The sequence below is a fragment of the Marmota monax genome, unplaced genomic scaffold (genome assembly GCF_021218885.2).
Source record: "Marmota monax isolate L192 unplaced genomic scaffold, Marmota_monax_Labrador192_F-V1.1 WCK01_AAM20220418_F8-fsc00114, whole genome shotgun sequence".
In the NCBI taxonomy this organism is placed as follows: Eukaryota; Metazoa; Chordata; class Mammalia; order Rodentia; family Sciuridae; genus Marmota; species Marmota monax.
The window spans coordinates 2,135,252-2,157,438 of NW_026694943.1; the positions used below are offsets into that span (position 1 = coordinate 2,135,252).

Here is a 22,187-nt window from a genome sequence, read left to right on the forward strand (position 1 = left end):
CTAGTAATGCTTTTCAAAACTTTCAAACATTATCTTCTTCAACCTTATTGATTCTGTAGGGGTAGATAAGGGTTATTATTACCATTTTTCAAAAGAGAACTTGGCTTGCTCAAGTTTCTCCAAGTGGTAAATGGTAGCCAGGCCTAGAGCCCAGCTTCTGGGCTCTTCTTGCTTATATAAATGTTGGCTCAGAGGCTTAGAAATCTGGCCTACAAATGAGATTATGCTGTTTCCCTTCTGTAATTAATAATTTTTTAAGAAAAGTTTTTCTTTCAATTCTTTAAAAGAATAAGACAATTAGCAGGCATGACTGGATGCTTGTTTTGATTTCTTTAGAAATACAGTGTCAGTAAGTTTCATATTTCAAAACGTCAAACTTCTTTATTGTTTGCCGCAGTCCGGCTGCAGCAAAATAACCGGGGGGGGGGGGGGGGGGGGGGGAGGTGACGAACAACTTGTGTAGATTGATACAGCAGGAGTAGGAGCCGTTTATTGCAGGACAGGAGCAGTATTTATACATTCCACACAGCTTATCTAATTAGCATAAACTAGATACATCAGTCAACCAATAAGGAATCTCCACACTTAATGGCTCCCTGGTGTTACTTCACAAACCACTCCCTCTGGCATTTTGCCAGGCACCATCCAGACTTGTTTACAGACTCTAACACTAAATGCTCATGTTTATATTTGTCTTTCAATATATATGTAGGCTAGGCTCACTCAGTTCAAAGACCTGGACCTTACACACAGGTGAAAATGAATGAAGAAGGACTAGCCAAGGCTGCACCTGGGCTGGTCCTGGAAGGAAGAGGGATTTGCAATTACACAAGCCAGGGTGGGAGGGTAGGAGCTATCAGCTTTCTGTGTGTTGTTGCTGCCTTGCAAAAACAAATCTTTGATTAATTTTCATCTCCATAAAGGGAGCCTGGTGAGTGGGCCCTCGAACGCGCAAAGCTGAACGTGAATGAAAACTTCCTGCTCGTGGGGATTCTCGAGGAGTTGGAAGATGTGCTGCTTTTACTGGAAAGATTTTTACCTCATTACTTCAAGGGTGTGCTCAGCATCTACAAGGACCCAGGTAATTCCACCCCACACAAGCCCTTCCCCAGGGAGGGTCTATCTGTTTTCAAGGGTTAAGCACCTTGAAAAGGTCTTGGAAATGGAGGAATGGCATGATCTCTGTGTTCCCCTGGCTTGCAGAGGAAGGTGAGAAGTATGAGCTGTTGATTCTAAAACCCTGAGCTCAGGTGCAAACACAAACTCACCATGTTTAAAGTCTTGATGTTTCCATTTGCCCCCACGGAAAACGAAACCAGCAATATTCTCCATCAGCCTTGTCCTGAGCATGTTGCTGGGTGAACAAGTGGGTCACCGTTACACAGCCACAGTCTCTGGATGGAGAAGTGTGTTGGGGGGAAAGAGCCATCCACATCATGAAGGAGCTGTGGCCCAACTGCCATTGTGGGAGGCACTCTAGCTTCTAAAATTCCAGCAACAGAACAGATAGAGCCGCAAATTGAAAACACAGTTAAGAGTTTATTATACCTGAGTGATTTGCAGGCAGAAGCAAGAAATGGGAGGTGGCAAAGCAGTTACAAGGGTGGCCCATAGTGTCACTGTAAAAATTATAATGCTCAGAAACCATCATTTTTTCCTCATTATTTAACTTGGAAAAACACACAATGTTGCTTGTTTCTTCCCTATGCTCCTTAACCCGTAGCTGCCACAAGCAGCCTGTTCACTGATCTATTGATGGTTTTGTCTTATGCTGAGGTGGGAGATGGCATTCTGCCTGTAAAAGTAAATAGCAGTCAGAAGACACCCAAAGGCAGCAGACACCCCAGCAGGGACTGCAGACCTTGCCTGTGCACACCCTGGAAGGTTCCAAGGCCCAGGTAAACTGGTCTCTGCCTGGAGGAGCCTAGGTCCTATTGCCCACCATCAGCAGAAGGTTCTACCTTAGTCTCTAAAATCCCATTCACCTACATGATGAACAGGCAGGAAACCTCAAGGTGTGCCCAGTGGGTGTGTCTTCTCAGCAGGAAATGTGGTTTGAATACTAGAGGCAAAATAAACCTTAAAAAGCTAGTTTTGGAAATGTAAGTCCTCTTTTGCCCTCTCAACTGCAGGCAATTTAAGAAGTTTATAAAATTTAAATAGAAAGAACCTAGAGAGCCCTGCTGTGTCTGATTTTTAGCTCATTGTGCAAGGAGAGGTCTTACCCTTAACTGGATTCCATTGAAGGTAAAAGTTTTGCACAAGCCATGGTTCTTTTCCACCTTTGGTTTTATCTTTTATTGTGTGTGTGTGTGTGTGTGTAAAATATACATTCTGTGTTTAATAAACAGTATGAGATCAAGGGATGACTGAATCTTGGTAACATATCATTATCAAATAAAAATGAATGCTGTCTCATCCCAGTGTTTGGGGAGAGTATTAATAAGTCACCATGAGGGTCCCCTTCTATATCACAAAGCATCAGCTATCCTGGGATCTGAGGCTGATAGACTTTATAAGATGCATGATCCAGCACATGGGTACAGACCCAATGACTTAGATGAGGACATATGGGTCATGGTGCTTCTTAAATATGTATAAACCACCCAGAGGGCCCACTTACCTGGCTGCTGTCGGGACATTTCCTCCTGACTTCCTACTTTCTCCATTTAGTATGTGGCGTTTGAGAAATTGTGGGCTTCATCCTGTGATCCATCAGTGCATCAGATTAGAAAATATTTCTGAAAAATTGGATCATTATTAGCTCTTTCACCTTCAGCCACAATCTTTCCACCTATAAATTAAAGCTTTTACTCTGGGAGTTTGGTAAACTAGTGTATCAAATACCCTGGAGAGAACAAGGGGCATCTGGTTCTGTGCAGCTGGTGAAAAGCTTCCACAGTCTGGGCAAACACAGCACAGCTGTTCCACCAGTTGAAACAGTCCAGTCTTCCCTGCTGCCTTCGACCTATGCTTGGCGGCCCAGTCCTCCCCACTTTCCAACAATGAAGTGGCAAAAGGAGTGATTCGTGGCAGAGGAGGGGTCTTCGGGACCCCCACCCCACTGCTCTGAATTTGATTCCTGTTGGAAGTGGTTGTTACATATTTTGAATATCACCTATCACTCTCTGGGCTCCCACAAAGCATGTGCACCACAAAATGAACCTTGGACTTGAGACTGTGCTCTGTGGTCTCTTGGGTATCTTCTTCTGATACTTACTGAACACCAAGCAAGTCCATGGTCTCTGTCAGGAAGAGTTTCTGTGTCTCTGAGGCAGAGGACCCAGAAATGAACCCGTGCACTTGGTCAGCTTTTCAGTATATCTTAGCATCTGCAAAGACGAGGCACCTGTACTATTTTCTCATAGCCACAAATTATCGAGTTGGTATCAACTAGATCAAAGGAAGAGTAGCTGCATCTTGTTCACACCTCAGCACCTCATCTGTGCATTTTAAGTCTTATCTCTCACATCACCCTTAACACAATTGCTCTCATACTTTATTAAAGCATTTTAGTGGCTCAGCTGTAGAGCATTTGCCTAGCATGTGTAAGGCCCTAGATTCTTATCCCCAGCACTGCAAAAACAAAAATTTTTGAAAAATTATAATTAAGTAGGCAGAGAGCCCCCCCCAAAAAAACCTAAAGTGTAAGATATTGAGGGGTCTTGTGACCCTTAATTATTATAAATTAACTGACCATCTGAAAAATTGAATTAATATGCAAACTCTCTACTGACTGTTTTTCTCTGGTGTTTGTCCTTTTATTGGGGGAAAATGCAGGTGTGTATTGATTTTTAGTAATCCCTCTCCAGCAATACTACAACATGTACACCAGTCTCATTATTGAAGAAAAAGTACTACTAGCGGTGATTATCTAGGGAACTAGTAAAAATAGCAATGTCTGTTACTCAAGTGGGTTTTCATTTATTTTAGATGAGAATGGTATTTATTACTTCTTACAAACTAGTACTGCTTGTTCCAATTAACTCGCCATTTCAATAAGTTAATGAACTTCCTAAACAATAACAGCTTGATTGTCCCCACTCTGCTTTTCATTTCTTGTAGAAAGATATGCTGGTGTCAAAAATATTTGAGACCTAGTCTTTAGAAATTTTTTAAATTATTTTATATTAATGTTTGCATTTTGTGGAGACTCAGCTAGTTTATCTCAGAAGTAGTTTATGACAGTAAGTACTTAGCATGAAATAAAAATTAAACTTTTAGCATGATAGACAATCAGTAGACTATGCTCAGGTGTTTCTTACCATCCACGGGGCTGTTGCTGATAACAGGGCAAGTGTGGTGGAGTAAATACACAGAAAACTCTGCCCAAGCCTGGATATTAGTTTGAATTAGCGAACCAGGGCCCAAACAGACTTTACTAGGGAAGGATGACTTCCCACTAATACAAGATCTACTATTCTATTTATTACTTCCCACTAATACAAGATCTACTATTCTATTTTTTTATTGATTAATCTCCATTGTATTTTCTCATTACTTCTTTCCCCTCCCAACCACTACTTTAAAAATGAGTAATTGAAGCCAGCCTAGAGAAGTCATCTATTGAAGTGTGGGAAAAAAAATAACCAGAAAGACTCATATGTTTCTGAGCTCTGAGTATTAGTGTATTTATAAATATTTTCTCTTCTTAACTTTTTTTTTTGAGTGGGGGTATTGGGGATTGAACCTAGGGGTGCTTGACCACTGAGCCACATCCCCAGCTCTTTTTTTATATTTTATTTAGAGACAGGGTCTCACTGAGTTGCTTAGGGCCTTGCTAAGTTGCAGAGGCTGGTTTTGCACCCACAGTCCTCCTGCCTCAGCCTACTGAGCCACTGGAATTACAGACCTGTGCCACCATGCCCAGTTCTCTCCCTAACTTTTAAAAATTGGCATGCTATTAGCTACCAAAATTTTTCTTAGTCATGACTTTAAGGAACTAAAACTGCAGTAAGGGTACAGGCCAAAATAAACAAAATAATGAAAGACAAGGAACATGTGAATGTTTGTAATAAGAATAGTCGTGTGAACATCCTTCTGTTAAGCCCTTGACTTGGCCAGTAACCAAGCCATCTTGCTTCAATAGTGCCACCTAGCATATACACATGGAACTGTATGATCTAATATTAATCTTTACATTCCTCCTTCCTTGAGAACTTGAAAATTCATGTGTCCAATCCTCTTACATTGTATTTTAAATACTTTAAGTTATTAGTATTACATTAGTATTAATTTTTAACTTATTTCCACTGCAGATGTAAACATTGATGCCACAGTAGAAAACTCACTAGATATTTATAGGCTGCACTGTAAATTGTTAAAGGAACAGTGTGCAACCAATTCCAAAAGAATGGCTAATTTGCAAACAGATAATCAACTTGCATACTTAAATTAATCTGTATGGTGAGTTTCTTTAAGTAGGGTTCTATTTTTATTTTAAGCAAAGCCCTAAAGTTTCAGTTCTTTGAAAAACTTTTCCATACCCAAAATTACATTGCTTCAAAATGCTCCTATTGAATTATTAACCTTAGTCCAGCAGGTGGCAGCATCTCTCCATTTTTTTTCCAAGGAAGTGCCAATGGTTTCCTAATACAAACTCAGGCTGGAGTTTACATAATGGGTGAACACACATATACAGCCATGACTGTAGGTGTGAGTGTGTGTGTGTGTGTGTGTGTACATATATACTAAAGAAAGATTCTGTATTTCATCATTTCTATTTTTATTTCCCACTTCCTATTGCTTTTAAGCTAAAACAAAAACTCAAAAATACTCTGGAACCTCAAAGATACAGTAACAGCCAAAAGAAATTCAAATTAATCAAGTTGTTTAGAGAACACACTTTGCTATTGATTCATCTACTAACCACATTTTCCACAAGCTTTTTATGGAGGCACATCCTGAGCTCAGATTCTAATAATGTTGGCACTGAATTGTGTGTGTGTGTGTGCATGTGTGTGTGTGTGCATGTGTGTGTGTGTGTGTGTGAGAGAGAGAGAGAGAGAACATACATTCATATTCAAACAACAAAACTCCTTATTATACAGCAGTCATATCTGCATAAATAATTGTGGATCGCAAAACCAGTGACAGTTCCTAAGTAATAATTATTTGCATAGCAATTGTCAATTTGTAAATAATTTTCATAGAGATGGTCTCATTTGACTCTTAAATGAATCCTCTGAAGATGAAGTAGCAAATATTATTTTCTCATTTTTTAAACAAGGAAGCCAAGCTTTAAAAAGGCTCAACACTTGCCCACAGTTACCAAATCCCATACAACAACACTACTGTCTTAAGTGATGGAAGTCACATTCAAGCTTCTGTTCCCAGAACTACCACAAGACATCACAAACTTGTTCCTCTCTAAAAATATTCTTCATATTTAGTTACTATTTCAGAGGTTTATGGGTAATAAGAATTCATAGTGCATATTGCATTTGAGGTGGAATCATAAACATAAAATCTATAGGTGGTCTCTATTCAGTAAGAAACACACGTTCAGAAATCATGCTTGGGGCTGGGCATGTAGCTCAGTGGTAGAATGCTTGCTTAGTATGTGCAAGGCCCCAAGTGATCCCCAGCAATGAAAAGGAAAAAAAAGAAAGAAAGAAAGGAAATCATTATAGATCATCAGCATATTATCTTAGGCCAGTAGTTTGGGAAATCTGCTATCTTTCTCATGGGGTGCTCAAAAGTCAAGAACAGTAGTACTAGATTGTTAAATCAGCATCTAAAAACATAAGCATCAGCATATAACTGTTCAATTGCAGCTAGCAAGCAGTAGTTAAGAATTAGCATAATGTAAATACTCCATTATTTTAACTCTTGGAAGTTTGGGGGTTTCTACAGAACATTTTCCTATAGGGAACTCTATGACCATAGGCTGATAGCTTTATTGAGCTTCCAGAATCCCTACCTCACAAGGATGAGCCTCTAGATGTGTTTGTTTTATAAAAGCCTAAATTGCCGCTGGGATTGTGGCTCAGTGGTAGAGCACTTGCCTAGCATACGTGAGGCACTGGGTTCGATTCTCAGCACTGCATATTAAATAAATGAATAAAATAAAAGTTCCTCATGTCTAAAAAATATTTTTAAAAAAGTCTAAATTGCAGCATATTAAAATATATCTTTGACCTGCTCCCACTCTTGTTTGTTTTGCTGAATATAATAATTACTGGAATGTGTTATTTTTAAACATAGTTTTCACTTGCTTATTAATTTGTTCTTGTCTTGAGATCATTCCCTCCTCCAGGAGAAAACATCCCCTGGAGATGTTTTATAATATAAAATTAACCAGAAAAAAAAGGACTTAACTTACTAATAATGACTTTCTAATAATAACTTCATCAACATATTTTTCTTCTGAGAAAACTAATATTTAAGCATCAGATATGATCTGGAAATACCAGAAGAATTTGACAAATGTATTCAGCAAGTGTGACAATGTGTTTGAGTGTCTGCAATCTGCAAGCTCTGGAGCAGGATGGGGGAGAGGTGAAGAAAGCAGGGCTGGGAGGTAGCTCAGTGGGAGAGCACTTGCGTAGCATGCACAAGGCCCTGAGTTCAAGCCCCTAAACCACCCAGGGAAGGGAGGATGGGAAAAGAAAGCAGGAAGTAACCACCCTGCCCAAGGCAGAAGCTGGACCAGCAGCCCCAACACTCTCTGTGGGGTAACCTAGGACTGAGTCACTGCTACCATTCCCAGAACCAGTGGCCAAGCCACAGCTGCCAGAGTGCCGTGTCACCCACCCCCGTTTCCCTCCCTCTTCCCGTCCTGACCACCCCCCAGAGCTCTCTCACCCACCGACAGCATGTCAGGGACACCCCCAGGTCCTCTGCTCCCCTGCCTGATCCAGTTCTTCCTCCTTGCTTTCTTCCCAGTCTCCCCAAATGGGACCCATCCACCTTCTAGCCCTGGACATGCATTGGCTCCTGCCAGCCCTGGGTGCCTTGCTCTGACCACTGGGTTTCCACTTCACATCTCCACATGCCAACCAGTGCCCTGCCTGACTCCCTACATTTCCCAAGCTCACCAGCATGGCTTCCCCTCTTGTTCTCAGTTACTGCCTGACCCAAACCTGAGCTGCCTGTGTCCCTGGAACACCTAGGGATGAACCCTACTGACCAATTTTTTCTAGTCCCACCTCCAACCCGTGCACTTTGATCTCTTCAGGGTCTCAACCTTTGCCTCTGGAGAGCCCCGGATGCCCCCCTGTGCCTCTGGAGTTCCATGGCCCAGCCAGACTTGGGGGTGTGCAGTTTTCCCTCTCATGATTCATTTCCCCAAATGAAAAGCTGGCTGATGACATCCGGGGGTGTGGTGGAGCCAGCAGCATTCTTCTGTGCTTAGAGGTGAATTTCTTCTTCTTTAGAATTCAGTCACTTCTACTATAAGTGGTTTCCAGTTGTACTGATAGTAATAGGCTGTATATTGAGTAAGAGTAAGACTAGGGGGTAGAATTAGTCACCCCTCATTTCATTTGGGGGACTTTCCTGCTAACTCCACAAAGCTGAACTGCTTCTGAGCAGAGATTAGAGACCTGACCCCAGAGGATGATGGTTAATCTTCATAAAAGACTTCATAGCTTCCTGCTTTCACAATGCCTAAACCATCAAGGTCCCTGTCCACCCAGAGATTAGTGTGGTCATGGAGAAAGAGCCCCAGACAGAGGATTCAGAACTGTCTCTGTGCCCTTGCCTCTGTGGCCTCACCTCCCTGACATTCTCTGCTTATAAAATGTACCCCCCACTGGGGTGAAGCACAATCCCTCCATTTGCATGACTCAACACTTTACAATGAAAGCTTCTATTTTTGTCCAGCTAAATCTTTTTCAAATAGAAATATCATTTTTTTTTGGTCTGTATTTCTTCTTCAATGTCTGAGACGCTTTTATGAGCACAGAACATCCCAGCTTTTCCCGTCTTGCAGATAGTACCCGATTGTGAGAAGCTGGGAGCATACCTGTGCAGGTTGCAGTGGTGTTTGGGTGTGGTTTCTTATGAGCTGTTAAGCACATTCATTTCACTGGCCACAACGCATTCAGGAAGCCAGTGTGACTCCCACTGATACCAAGAGGAGAATTTTACTTGTCCAGGGGGACTTTCAGATGTTCTCACCTCCCCAGCCTTCCCCACATTCTAGATTTTTCAGCATCCTTATAGTCAGGCATTTCTGGAACTGTGTTTCAAAGCACGTGTGCCTAGAATTTTCAACTATGTTTATTAAAGTAATGCATATATTTAAAATCAAATAGTACCACTGGGAGTGGTGGCACATGCCTATAATCCCAGCAGCTTTGGAGGCTGAGGCAGGAGGATCCAGAGTTCATAGCCAGCCTCATCAATGGCGAGGCACTAAGAAACTCAGTGTGATCCTGTCTCTAAATAAAATACAAAATAAGGCTGGGGATGTGGCTTAGTGATTGAGTGCCCCTGAGTTCAATCCCGATGCCCAAAAAAAAATTTTTTTTAATCAAATTGTACCAAAACATGTGTGATAAAAGATAGTTTCTTGTTCCAGCCCGTCCTGTGAAGTCTGATCTTGCAGAGCTGGTTATGTTCAGAATAGTTAGTTGTATTTTCTTTCATTATACCACTTGTTGCTAATAGAGACACACAGGCTATATTTCTTCAATTATTTATTAAGATATCTTTTAGTTCCCTTATTCCATCACCCTTACCTCTACTTGTCCACCCCATCTCTTAATATGGAGAGAGCTACATTTTAGACACACAGTCTGTTTACATCACTGCAACTATCTGTATCTTGTTTGCTACTAATTCAAGTAGAACATTGTGGTTTTCTTTCACTTCTTGCACAACATACTGTTTTTCTGGGAGTTTATTATTGCCTCTGTAAAAAAAATCGAGATTTATTCATGCCTAGCAAAATAGTTAGCCAGGTATGATGGCACACGCCTCGAATCCTAGTAGCTTGGGAGGCTGAGGCAGGAGGTTCATGAGTTCAAAGCCAGCCTCAGCAGCAGGAAGGGGATGAAGGTAACTGATGTTCAACACCCTTTCCTGAGATAACTTAATAATGACATTAATTGCCCCCATGGCCTAATCATACCTTTCAACACTTAAAATGGCAATGCATTTCAACATGAACCTTGGAAGAGACATTCAAACTGTAAGAGGAGGTACATTCTTTTGAGTTACTCAATATTTGAAAAGTTTGGTATTGTACTATTTTGCTTTATTACCAGCTTAGCTTAGCTCAGTGTGGATTTCTTCATTCATGCATTCCCTGTCTCATTTCTTTTCTCCTCCCCACTCCACCCCACCTCTATCCATCATTTCTGGGAATTTTCCTTGTTTCAGTTGTTTGATGATTTTATCAATGCTGTTTTCTCAGTTTCATTTCTGGAAGGCTATTAGATTCATCCTTCCTGTGTGTTTCATTATTGTTCCCTCTCTTCATTTCCATCTCTTCGACCTTTTCCCTCCAAAAAAATGTTGCTTAGTTTGTAGTCCAATCATTTTATTGAGTTTTCTCTTTATGAAGAACTAAATCTTTTTATTTGTCTTGCATAACATCTTCTTCTTGTTTATGGGCTATAATGTTACCTTAAAGCTCTGAAAATTATGGAGATTATTTTGAAAGATTTGTTATCTGCATTATCTCTGCTCCAGGGTCCTTTTGGCTACTTGTTGGTTCAGACCCCCTTTTTCACTCTGAAAGCTTTCCTCTAGTGACCTTGGTCTGTCTTTAGACTTAAGAGTAAGGCATAGAAGGACAGGTTGAAAGCATTGTGTGACAAGTGAGACCTGTTGACTAGCAGTCATCCCTTTAGGATGATCAAGCACTAAAAAGCTTCGTTGCAAAAAACATTTGTTAACAATCTAGGTCTTCTTTGCTGGAGTTTGTTCTGTTCTCCCATGAAAAATCCTCCAAACATCTCCCTTGGGATGGGAGGAAAAGCAGAAACAGAATATTGGAGCGTACATTGGGTTGCTGCTGTTGGTATAGGAGCTGATGGTCCTTATTAGATGCACCAGTCACTGAATTGCTCTTATTTTTGCCCATGCAAAAATAAGAGCAATTCAATTCAATTTGTCTCCTTTTCTCTCCCTTGGGTTAGGAAATCCATCTGGAGCCTGTGCTCCAATTCTCTGAAGACTAATTCTAAGATCACCTGCCACCAGACCATGGAGAATGACCCCCCTGAAGAACAGGAGGGGGAGCAATGCACAATACTTCCTCAGGAAGGAAGTGGCAACATACCCAGGCTGCTAGCCTCGGCCTAGCTCCTCCACTGCCAGTTCTCCATCTTTCAGGAGCTCAGCTGGGCGAGCTGGCACAGCTCCTGATCCTTGTCCCCTTCTGCCAACACTTCAAAAGCTCTTCCATTGTTCTTCTGGTTGGACACAAGACTGTAACTACTTTTCATCTTTCAGAAATTGGTGAGGTCTTCCTCTGACATCCTTCTCCATCTCTTTGTCCTTGTGATTTTGCAAACTGTTATGAAATAATAATTCCTTTCCTGTCATTGTAGCGACTTTTTCAAAGATGAAGCATTAAAGGCAGTTAATCAGCCCATTGCATTTAACTGGGAATGTCCTAACCACCTAAACTTTAAGATCTGTGGCCAGTTTTGTGTTCGCAGCTCTTCACTAGATCTGTTATACACATTTTTCACATGATATCTGCCGCAGTCCGGCTGGCTGCAGCAAAATAACCGGGGGGGTGACGAATAACTTGTGTACGTTGATACAGCAGGAGTGGGAGCCGTTTATTGCAGGACAGGAGCAGTATTTATACATTCCACACAGCTTATCTAATTAGCATAAACTAGATACATCAGTCAACCAATCAGGAATCTCTACACTTAATGGCTCGGTTTTGTTACTTCTCAAACCACTCCCTCTGGCATTTTGCCAGGCACCATCCAGACTTGTTTACGAACTCTAACATTCCCCTGACAAAATGCCAGGTGTTATTTTGACTTGTTTACAGACTCTAACATATATCTGCCTGTCTGGCCGTGATGTGAATTGAACTACCATGGCACGGCTTCAGCATCCATGAATTGAAGTGATAGTCCTGCTAAGTTTTCCAAAGCAGAGCAAACAAAAACAAGATTCATTACTGGTAATTCATTAATTAAACCCTGTTGGGTTTTTGCTGGATAATTTTGCTACAATGAGGCTCCAAACTATTATGCATTTAAAAATTACCTGGAAGACATACCAGAGCCATTTTGGAGGTATCTCATGGGAGAGGATTTAAATAAAAACTGATAAAAAAGACACCCCTATGATTCAGAGGCAGAGTGCATGACCATTCAAAGACTCCATCCCAATTTACCTGGATGGGAAAAGGTGTCTATGTTTCTTATGCTGTTAGGCGCGTCTCTTTTCAGGAAATATCTCTGCTCGCTAGTGCAAGTACAGTGGTGAAGTCTTCAAAACCAGTGGCCTTCCTTGGTGAGCACTGTCAGTCAGATGATGTACCGAAGAGAAAGAAGCCCTTGAAGGGTCTGGGCTGCAGCGGCTGAAGTAGTGGTAGCAGGGCTCCTAGAACAAATGTGTGATGACGAATGCATCCAGCAGCCAGCACTGAAGTCCCAGCCAGTTCAGAATCGTGTAACCACGCTGTTTGAGACTTTTCCCCTCTCTAAATACGTTCCATATGAGCTGCGGTGTTAGGGCCCAGAATCTCCCACATTTGCTCAGAAAGCTGTTTTTAAAGCCCAGACTGAAAGGGAAGCAAATCAGTGGCAAAGGAGTTCAAGGAAGACTGTGGGGCACAGGTGTAGGGGAGAGGAGCCAGTGTGCCCTTGGAATGAAGCCAGAGGCTGGGAGTCCATCACCTGTCTGTGTCTTGTCAGGTAGCATGTCCCAGTGGGGCATGTCTCTGTGTCTTCAGAGACTCTGACCACAGCACAGCCAGAACTCAAAGTGTGGTCCCCGGACCAGCATCAGTCTGCAAGATGCTTACTTCCAGTCCCTGGTGAGATAAGGACAGAAAATTGAGAATAAGCATTTGGAAACTTTTATGGTAATTTGATACAGCCTTGATCATTTTTTTAACAATTTGTTTTTATGGAGGTTTACAAAAATATCAAACTGAGATGGATTGAGGGGTGGGGGAACCAGAATTTTAGAAAGCCCTGATGTAGATTCTTCAGCTGGCTTGGGCTGCCCAGTTCAACAAGTTGGAAGTCTCTCCAGTTGGCAAGACCACTCCTCAGGCTTCAGGGCCCATAAGGCACCATGGTTCTTCCATAGGGTTTTGCCTTCTTGGTTTCAGAGCTCAAACCCATGCTGCCCCATAGCAATGACCAGACACCCAAGACAGCAAGACGTGATACCTTGCTAAAAACTGCTTCATTTCAATGTGGCCATTCCCAGTAGGAGAGCCTCTTTACACCTAGCAGACATTGGATCACTTCTCATGTCCACTCGGGAGTGTTGGGAGTTGAATTGTGTCCCCCCAAATATGTTGAATTGCTAATCCCTTATACCAGCAAACATGACCCTATTTTGGAAATACAGTATTTACAGGTGTAATCAAGTTAAGATGAGGTTATACTGGATCAGGGAGTGACTGGTGTCCTTATAGAGGGAGTACTTGAGAGACACAGGGAGGGTGTCATGTGAGGATGGAGGCGAGATTGAAATTACGTGGCCACAAACCAAGGACCCCACGGATTGCTGGCAACCACTAGAAGCTGAGAGACAGGGAGGATTCTTCCCCAGAGGAGAGTGTGGCCCTGCCAACACACTGATTTTGGACTTCTGGTCTCCGGCACTGTCGGATGATAATTTCTGTTGTTGTTGTTGTTTTGGGGGGTGGGCAGGCGGGGTACCAGGGATTGAACTCAGGGGCGCTTTCACACTGAACCACATCCCCAGTCCTGTTTGATATTTTATTTGGAGACAGGGTCTCACTGAGTTGCTTAGCACCCCACTTTTGCTGAGGCTGGCTTAGAACTCAGGATCCTTCTGCCTCAGCCTCCCGAGCCACTGAGATTACAGGCCTGCGCCACCACACCCGGTGATCATTTATGTGATTTTAAGCCACATAGTGTGTGGTGACTTGTGAGAGTACTAGGAAACAGACAGGGGTGGAAATCCTCTTTATCTGTGTTTCCAGATGCAGATTGACGACTCAGAGATAAGACCTGCCCCATGCTGCGTGGCAGCCAACACATAGCAAGGGCCTCCATTGAACAAAAGGCCTGTGGCTTCAAAGATGAGCCTTGTCCCTGTATCTGATCACCCTTTTTTATTGGAGGAGGGGACTGGAGGGGGAAAAAAGCTGTTTCACATTGGGGGAAGGCGAAGGCTAAGTGATTTTACAGTGATACATGAAGCATAATGAGGCCACTGGAATTTTATTTTGAAGAATGTTAATGACATTGGAAAATACTCAGAAAAAGCAATTAATGAAAAATCAGATTTAATGTTACATTTATATTCCACAAAATGTATGTGTTTCTAGTACACACACACACACACACACACACACACATTCTACAGGAACAAACTGGAAGAAAATAACACCAAGCAAACAGCAGTTATGAATGGTGGTTGTGGACTCTGCTAGTTTTGTTTTCTCCTTTAGGCTTTTCTACTGTAATAAGCCAGTATCACTTATAGCCACGTGTTTTAAGGACTGGTCATGTTCCTGCACTACGCTCTGATTTGCCTGAATATTCCCAATAGTTGCAATGGCACAGCAAGCTACATAGTCAGCCCTTTCTGCAAAGGAGAAAACCCAGCAGACTGAGGGCTCTACCCGCGGTCTCAGAGCCAGAGAGAGGCAGGGCTTTCCCAGCTCCACACTTTCTACCACGTTTGTGGCTTCTTCTGTTTTTGTGATGGAGTTGGGGGGATAGCAGGAAGGGTGACCCTGTGAGCAGCGAGGAACCAAGAAGACACTGGCCCCGTTGGGTAGGACTTATTCTCTAGGCTGTCTTGTCCTCAGTTGTTTGTGTGAAATAGAGGAGTCATCTTTATTGACAGAAGCCCCACAGAAGCTTCCAGACAGGGGCCATGGGTGATGCCTGTCAGCTGCCCCAGAACCTGCCACAGAGCCCTGTGGCTCTCCTCCTGCCATCCCCTCTCTCTCCCCACCTGCCTCCCTGGGTGACCAGGTGACCTGCTCCTCCCATCTCAAAGCCAGTTAGGCACGAGAAAGAAATTGTCTCTGCACTCTTTGCCATACACCGTGGGGACCCTTCCAATTCTAATAACTTAAACCTTAGCTGGGACAAAGTTAAGTAGCCTTTCAAACAGAGTATTGAAACTAGGTTTACTCCATGAGTGTATCTTATAGTTTCACCATACACTGTTAAGGGTTTTTTTTTATTTTTAGTTTCCAGTATTTTTATTTTTTAATTATACTACTATATTTATTTTCTACACTAGTATATCTACTCCCTAGTCTCTCTACTTACTAACATTGTAGAACGAAAACTTTTGTCAGTAGCTCAGTCTTCCCCTAAGGCAGGCCTGCCACTTCTCTGGGTACTTACGTACTCTATATCCTAGCTATTTTTCCTCCTCAGTACTGGAGATTGAACCCAGGGGTACTCTGCCTCTGAGCTACACCTCCAACCCTTCTTATTTTTTTATTTTTTTTATTTTGAGACTGGGTCTTGCTAAGTTTCTGAGGTTGACTGCAAACTTAATATCCTCCTGCTTCAGCCTCCTGAATCACTGGGATTCCAGGTATGTGCCACCACACCTGACTCCATACCATAGCTTTTTAGGGGCTTGAAAACATAATGCAGAAAGTTGGTGGAGATTCCCAAGGCCTCTCCTGCCAGATCCTGTTTTCATGATCCAAGTGCATTTTCTCTGCCGTGGCACTCAGCCGCCCTAGCAGAGACATTCTTTGGCTCATTGAATGGCTAGGGTAAGATGCCTCTCCTCCTCTCTCTGAGATGTCATCTCTTGGAACCCCTAAGAGCCAGGTGAGTATCTGGTATAATACAAAAGTGTCGCCTTCCTTGATGAACTATAAGCAAAGCCTGTCCTATTCAGGTTGGCCCAGCTGCTTCTTCCTTAACAAGTATGTCTGAAGTAGTCATGAGATTGTCTCTGTGGCCAACTTCCTCTTGCCTGGGGCCTCTTGCTAACCACTACTGGCTCCCTGTGCTCTCCTTCAAGAGGGGCTGCAATTCACTGTTGCAATTGTGGGCAAAGAAAGCTTCCTCTTAGACCCCCAGCCCAGTGAGCTATAGCGGAAGCCCTGCGGGAGGGCCCAGGGCAGAGACACCCAGAGTGCAAATCTAGACAGTCTGGCTAACGCACTCTCATGGCCTCCTGAGGTTCACAGCCTAGGAAAAGACCTGGAGCTGGGGTCCCCCCGCCTTTTGCCCCCTGTCCATGCTCATTGCTCTTCTAAAGGGTGTCCTCTCTCCTGGGGTGGGTGGTACCAGGCCTTCAGTTCAGTCATGAAGACTCCTTCTCAGTGAGAATGGTCAGTGATGGTCTCTGGTCATGGTGAAAAGCATACATGGTGGTTTAGATGCTTTTTTACTGTTAATTCTCTCCACCAAAGAGAACGAAAACAGATTGGACTCTCCTCACTGTGATAAAATTAAGTTGGTCTTCTGCATTCCCTCATTCTTCACTCTGGATAGATTCCCCCTTTCTTCCCTTGCCTCCATTCTCGGGATCCATCTGCAACACTCCCCTACCCTGAGCCACACTCCACTCCCATACCCTGAGCCACACTCTCTGTGCTCATAGTCATTGTCACAAGAGCCATCCTCCCCCAAAGTTAGGCTGTCCCGTAGTCCATTTCCTCAGAGCCCTAATAGATCATTCTAGAACAATAAAGTATTCACAGATGACAGTAACATAATTTGTCCTGCCTAGGGGAGTGCCTAATAATAATGATGATGATTGCAACACTAGAACAATACTTTGCACATAGTGGATCTACAACAAAAATCAGTTGAACTAATATTAAATACCTGTATTGTGAAAAGTGTTTTATTTGGACAACCCAGTGACATATAGGTACTTTTATTGGTCCAATTTTACAAATGAGGAAACTGAAGTTGAAACGAGTATATATGACATATCACTATTTTATGAGTTTTCTTAGGAAAAGTATTATTTTATGTAGCTTTATTATATGTATATCAATATTTATTTTAAACAATAATTTTAGGAGGAAGTATGTTACTTTATTCATCTAAATTTAGTGTACAAAATACAAGGGAGTTTATGGGAACATCGGTTGGCCATTAGACAGGTCCATTAGTTTATATCTTTGGCTCTTCCTTTCATTCATCACATTAGCAATGTGGACAGTGGGTGAAATCTTGGCTGCCTTGGGCTTGGCAATATGCTGGGGGCCTCAGTAGCTTGCCCTAGGCCACATAGCACCGGGATTCAAACCCAGACATAGCCACTGCACCAAACTGCCACCTATGGTTTAACAACATCCTTTCAAGGTCTGACATTCCACTTCAAGGGAAGAAACAGTGATGGTGGACATCTAAACATTGAATCGCTCAAAAAGCTCTTGTTCTTAACAGCATGGTTCTGTTTTCAGTAGTACTTTTCTTTCTGCCAGCAAATACCATATGTACCATATGTACAACTATCTGCTCTGCCACAGTGAAAGTTCTTAACCTGAAATATACCCTATGGTTTGCAGGGAATTCTGAAACTGCCCCCTCACCATCCAGTTTATAGAGAGGAAAAATGGTGTGCCTATTTTTGTTTGTGTGTGTGTTGAGGGGAAGCAAAGAATTCTCAGTTTTGTGCAGGCAACCTCAACCTGGGGCAGGAAGCATCACAGTCTCTACCGTGCTGGCCCACTGGCTGGCTGCCCTCCCCTTCAGGAGGCTGGTTCTGGGAGAAGCCTTCTGACTGACAATAATGCCCATCCAGCTGACTGAGGGCCCCACCTTGGAAGAGTAAGCTCCCTGGGTGTGAGCCTTTGTGGAGATTGACAGAGAAAGACCGGGAGGAGTCTTGAGCTGACCGGATGGACTGAGGCTGGCCGTCTTCCTAGAACCAGACGTAGTGCTGACACTCCAAATGTTGATGGAGTCTTGTGTTTGTTCAGAGTGAATTTTTGGCTCTGCCACACTTCTAGATTTCCACATTATGGCGCAGGATATTGTTTGCCTAAGTACAACAGGGCATGTGAGCTGGTTCCTGGCACCAACCACGGAAGATTAGCTTACTTTCACCAACTCAGAATCAGCCCCAATGGCTATCACAAAAGACCACACAACTCCCAGAGTGTCTATAAGTAGATACCAAACCACATGTGTTGTTAGTCTTGATCTCAGACCATATTATTATTAACTTTGCTTTGGTTGAAAGTAGACCCCATCATATTGTTAAAATAGAGTTTCACAGCCTTTAAGTGACCAGGGTACGTCACTTTTGAGATGTTTTTCCAAAAGAAAATGTTAAATCCCAAATACATTTTTGGCTGAATGGTTAGTTTTAATGGTCCAGAGTCAAAAACTGTAACTTAATTCCTTGTAAAACTTAAATCAGTTTCACAAAGGTTCTGCTAAGCAGTTCCCTCTGTTCAGCCTGAGATTTCTACTAGTTCCTAATCCTCAAGAAATATTAGCATATTCTTTTTAAATGTCAATGTTTTTCCATTTCAAAAAAATATTATCTTAGTATCTGACTTCTGTTGACATACAGTAGCTTGTTTGTGGCCTCAATGATGGTATTGTGGTTTTAAGTTCCCATCCTCTCACTCTCTTTTTCCTTAGTATCAGTGCAGAACAGAGTGTCCAAGTGATGATCTGAACAATTTGATCTGTATCAATGGTTTCTACGTCTGTAGTTTCCTACATTTTTACATTTTGCCCTTCAAAAGGTGATGAGGGTCGGTGATGAGCATCATTTAGACGTGGCATACATACATCAAGCTTAATATTAAATATGACTGGTGCCATCTAAGTCTTATTCAGCCGTGGATTCATTGGTGAAATGGTGTCTGCCACATGCCTGTGGCTTCAGCCTAATACCACCAGAGACAAGAATGCTGGGCCCAGCTGAAAGGCGGTAACACATCTGGAGAGTTCGGAAAAAGCATCCAAGTCATTTTCAAGTTTGCTTAATAATGTACTCAGTAGTCTGTTTTGGGCACAAATAGACAGAACCTCTTCCAATCACACGTGCTTTGGATATCAGATTAATCTGGGGCAGGAAACTCTTGCAAAAAAAGGAATCCACCCAAAAGAAAGGGGCCAATATGCCAGCATCAAAGACTTAATGTTTTGTTTTGTTTTGACAAAATTGAAAAGTATCTTACCCCATAGTGAGCACATATTGCTCAAATAATCAATGTCTCAACTGCATGCCAAATTTTGTAAGTTGATAAGTACCATTTTTTAATACAACTATTCCAGCCCTGTTTTTATAATCTAGTAGCTGCAGATTCAGAGAGATTAAGGGATTCTTAATGTTGATGCCCACTTCAGACCAACTGTGGATGGGTGGACATGCTCTCCTGGTGTTCCGGGATGCCATTCACTATTGGGGACTTAGAAACCAATATATTTGAAGTTCATCATTTCATATGAAACTGGTTTCTTCTGAGATTGCCCTGAGATGTTCCTTATTTTCCTTCAGTTTTTAGTAGATTTCTTTTTTACTAAAGATGCAATTTAGTGAGCAAATTGTTTCTGAGCAATGAGGATGGACTCAATCCTGCTAGGCATAGGAAGGACAAAAGAACAAGAGAGTATTCACCCAGAAGTGCTGGGATCCTGGGAGCACTGGTTTGCAAGCTGATTCTCTTGTCCACCTCAGGGAGGGAATGTGCAGGGGCCAGGAAGCCCACGTGATTCTAGGGCAGTTGCCATCTCACACATTGAGCTGAACAACTGAGCTTAAAGCCAGCACAAAACCTCTTGAGAAAAAGTAGCGGGGTCTCAGAAACAAGGGAACCCTCCTTCTAATTTTCCTTTGTCTTAAATTGGCTCTAGGATATTTCATGTTTTGTTTATCTGAAGGAATACAGATGACCCTACAGTCCCACCATTCTACCAGCCACCCAAGTTTGGAAGTTTGAAGTCTTTTCAATTATACCTAAAAAGAACCATCCCCTAGAAAATCTGCTTGGGAACATTCTGGAAACTTTCCCAGCTCACCATAGAGAGCACAGATGCCAGATTGTTGGGTGCCAAACATGTGTCTGTCAACAACTCTTGTTTCCTGCAGGCCAGGGTCAAGAAATATGCAATAGCGAATTGGAAAGAAATTTTTGTCTTAATCCATACCCAGCTTTAATGCACGCATAGCCTGCCTGTGCCTGCAATACATCACTACAACTTTATTTATGGAGCCTGGCATCTTTTGGTGGGGGGGAACAGAATCTACTGGTAAGCAATAATGGCTTCAGTCCTGTACTGGAGATTTGGCAAAAGTAGACTCAGATGCTTCTTTGGTTGGGAATGTGCAGGTTACACATAGACCCAGAACTAGTTTGCTGACCAGGGCTTGAGCCCTCACTGCCCCTTAACAGGCCAAGGAGTTAGCTGATCCTCTGAAAACCTGGTTCACTTCACCTTGTCCCTGGCAGACTATTAGGAAGTTCTTTCAAAAATGCTGCTTCTATAATTTTCTTCTCCTTGCGATAGTGCAGAGGTCAACTATGGACTTTGGAGCCAATAGACTTGGGTTTGAATCCCAGCTCTAATCTCACCAGCTATTTAACCTTGAGCAAATTTTTTAGCTTCTCTAAACTTCAGGTTCCTCATCTTTAAAATCAGGGTGGAAACCTCACAGAACTGTCCTGAGAATTAATGGAGAAAAACCCTCCAATAGGGCAGGATTTCCAATAAATGCTCAAGTTAGGCCAGTGTTTACATCTCAAAGGAGGATCAACACAACTGTTCCTAAGTCTGTAGGAGTATGTGTTGCAGTGTTCCCCAGCATGATTCTCTGTGGTGTGTGGCCTGAGGTCATTGCTGGCCTCAGCCTTCCGGTAGTAGTGGAATTGCCCATTTAGTACCTCCTGATCTGGAGGAACTTGACTTCTTACTTTTCTTTGTTGGGGGTGAAGAGGAATTATTTTCCTTCTGCATTATTTTTAAAGTCACCTTTGCAGCCAATAGTTAGAGTTGTTTTCTTAGGCAAATGCTGAGGTCACATGAAGTTGACAGACCACATCCTGTGGCACATTCCCACTTGCTCTAGTTTATTTTTAATGTCAACCAAGAGTAAAAATACACACACACCCCATCTTGGATGCAAATTGAAGTCAGACTTTGTTTCCGCACATCTGTGAAATGGAGCAAGTAAGCTAGCTAATGGAGGGAAAAATTATGTCTAATACTCAGGCATATTTTACTGTAGCTGCTAAAGCCAAATTCACACTGACTTAAGGAATTTGTACAGAATGGGACTGTGATGATAGCCTTAGAACTAGAAGTTTTCACACTAAGGTTCATTAGTCAGAGTCAGGTATACACATTTTCGTAATAATTTATAGAGCATTTCAAAATTTAAAAGACCTCCTGGTTTTCTGAAATCTAATCTGTTGTGCTCTCCCACCCCTAGGCCATGTGGTGTTTCATGCTTTATATGAACTCAGACTGTTTCATTACCAGTTCCAGCCCTTAAGAGAAACTCTAGCCTAAAACTTCTACTTGAAATGTGGGCACAGAACTGTGCCTGGAGAACAATCATCACCACTACAGAAATGCAAACCAAAAAGACAATCCATATTCATGGATGAGAATACAGAGTATTGTAAAAATCCCATTTTCTCAAATTAGCATATAATTTAAATATTTTTTAACTTAAAGTGTTTTTCAAGCTTATCTGGGAAAATAATATGTGAGATGGCCAGGAATTGTTTCTTATTGAAATAAGAAGAAATTTGCCTTAGATAATGCTAAAGGATTGGCTAGGTTTGTGGCTCAGTGGTAGAGCACTTGCCTACCACATGTGAGGCACGGGGTTCAATCTTCAGCACCATTTAAAAATAAATAAATAAAATAAAGGTATTATGTCCATCCAGCATGATTCTCCATGGTGTGTGGCCTGAGGTCATTGCTGGCCTCAGCCTTCCAGTAGTAGTGGAATTGCCCATTTAGTGCCTCCTTATCTACAGGAACTTGACCAGTGTCATATATATATAATAAAGAAAAAGGAAATGCTAAAATATTAGAAAACTTCTGAGTTTAAAATAGTGGTACAAAGGCACAAGATCAGACAGTCAATGGAACAGA

General features: G+C 42.3%; 1 protein-coding gene across 1 annotated transcript in view; it reads left to right on the forward strand.

The window, feature by feature from the left end:
* The window catches only part of Ust (uronyl 2-sulfotransferase), a 277,477-nt gene that overhangs the window by 229,117 nt on the left and 26,173 nt on the right, over positions 1-22,187 (forward strand). Inside the window, exon 7 of the mRNA XM_046427401.2 lies at positions 924-1,081. Within this exon, the coding sequence (XP_046283357.1) occupies positions 924-1,081 (158 nt within the window). The remainder of the gene's footprint in view (positions 1-923; positions 1,082-22,187) is intronic.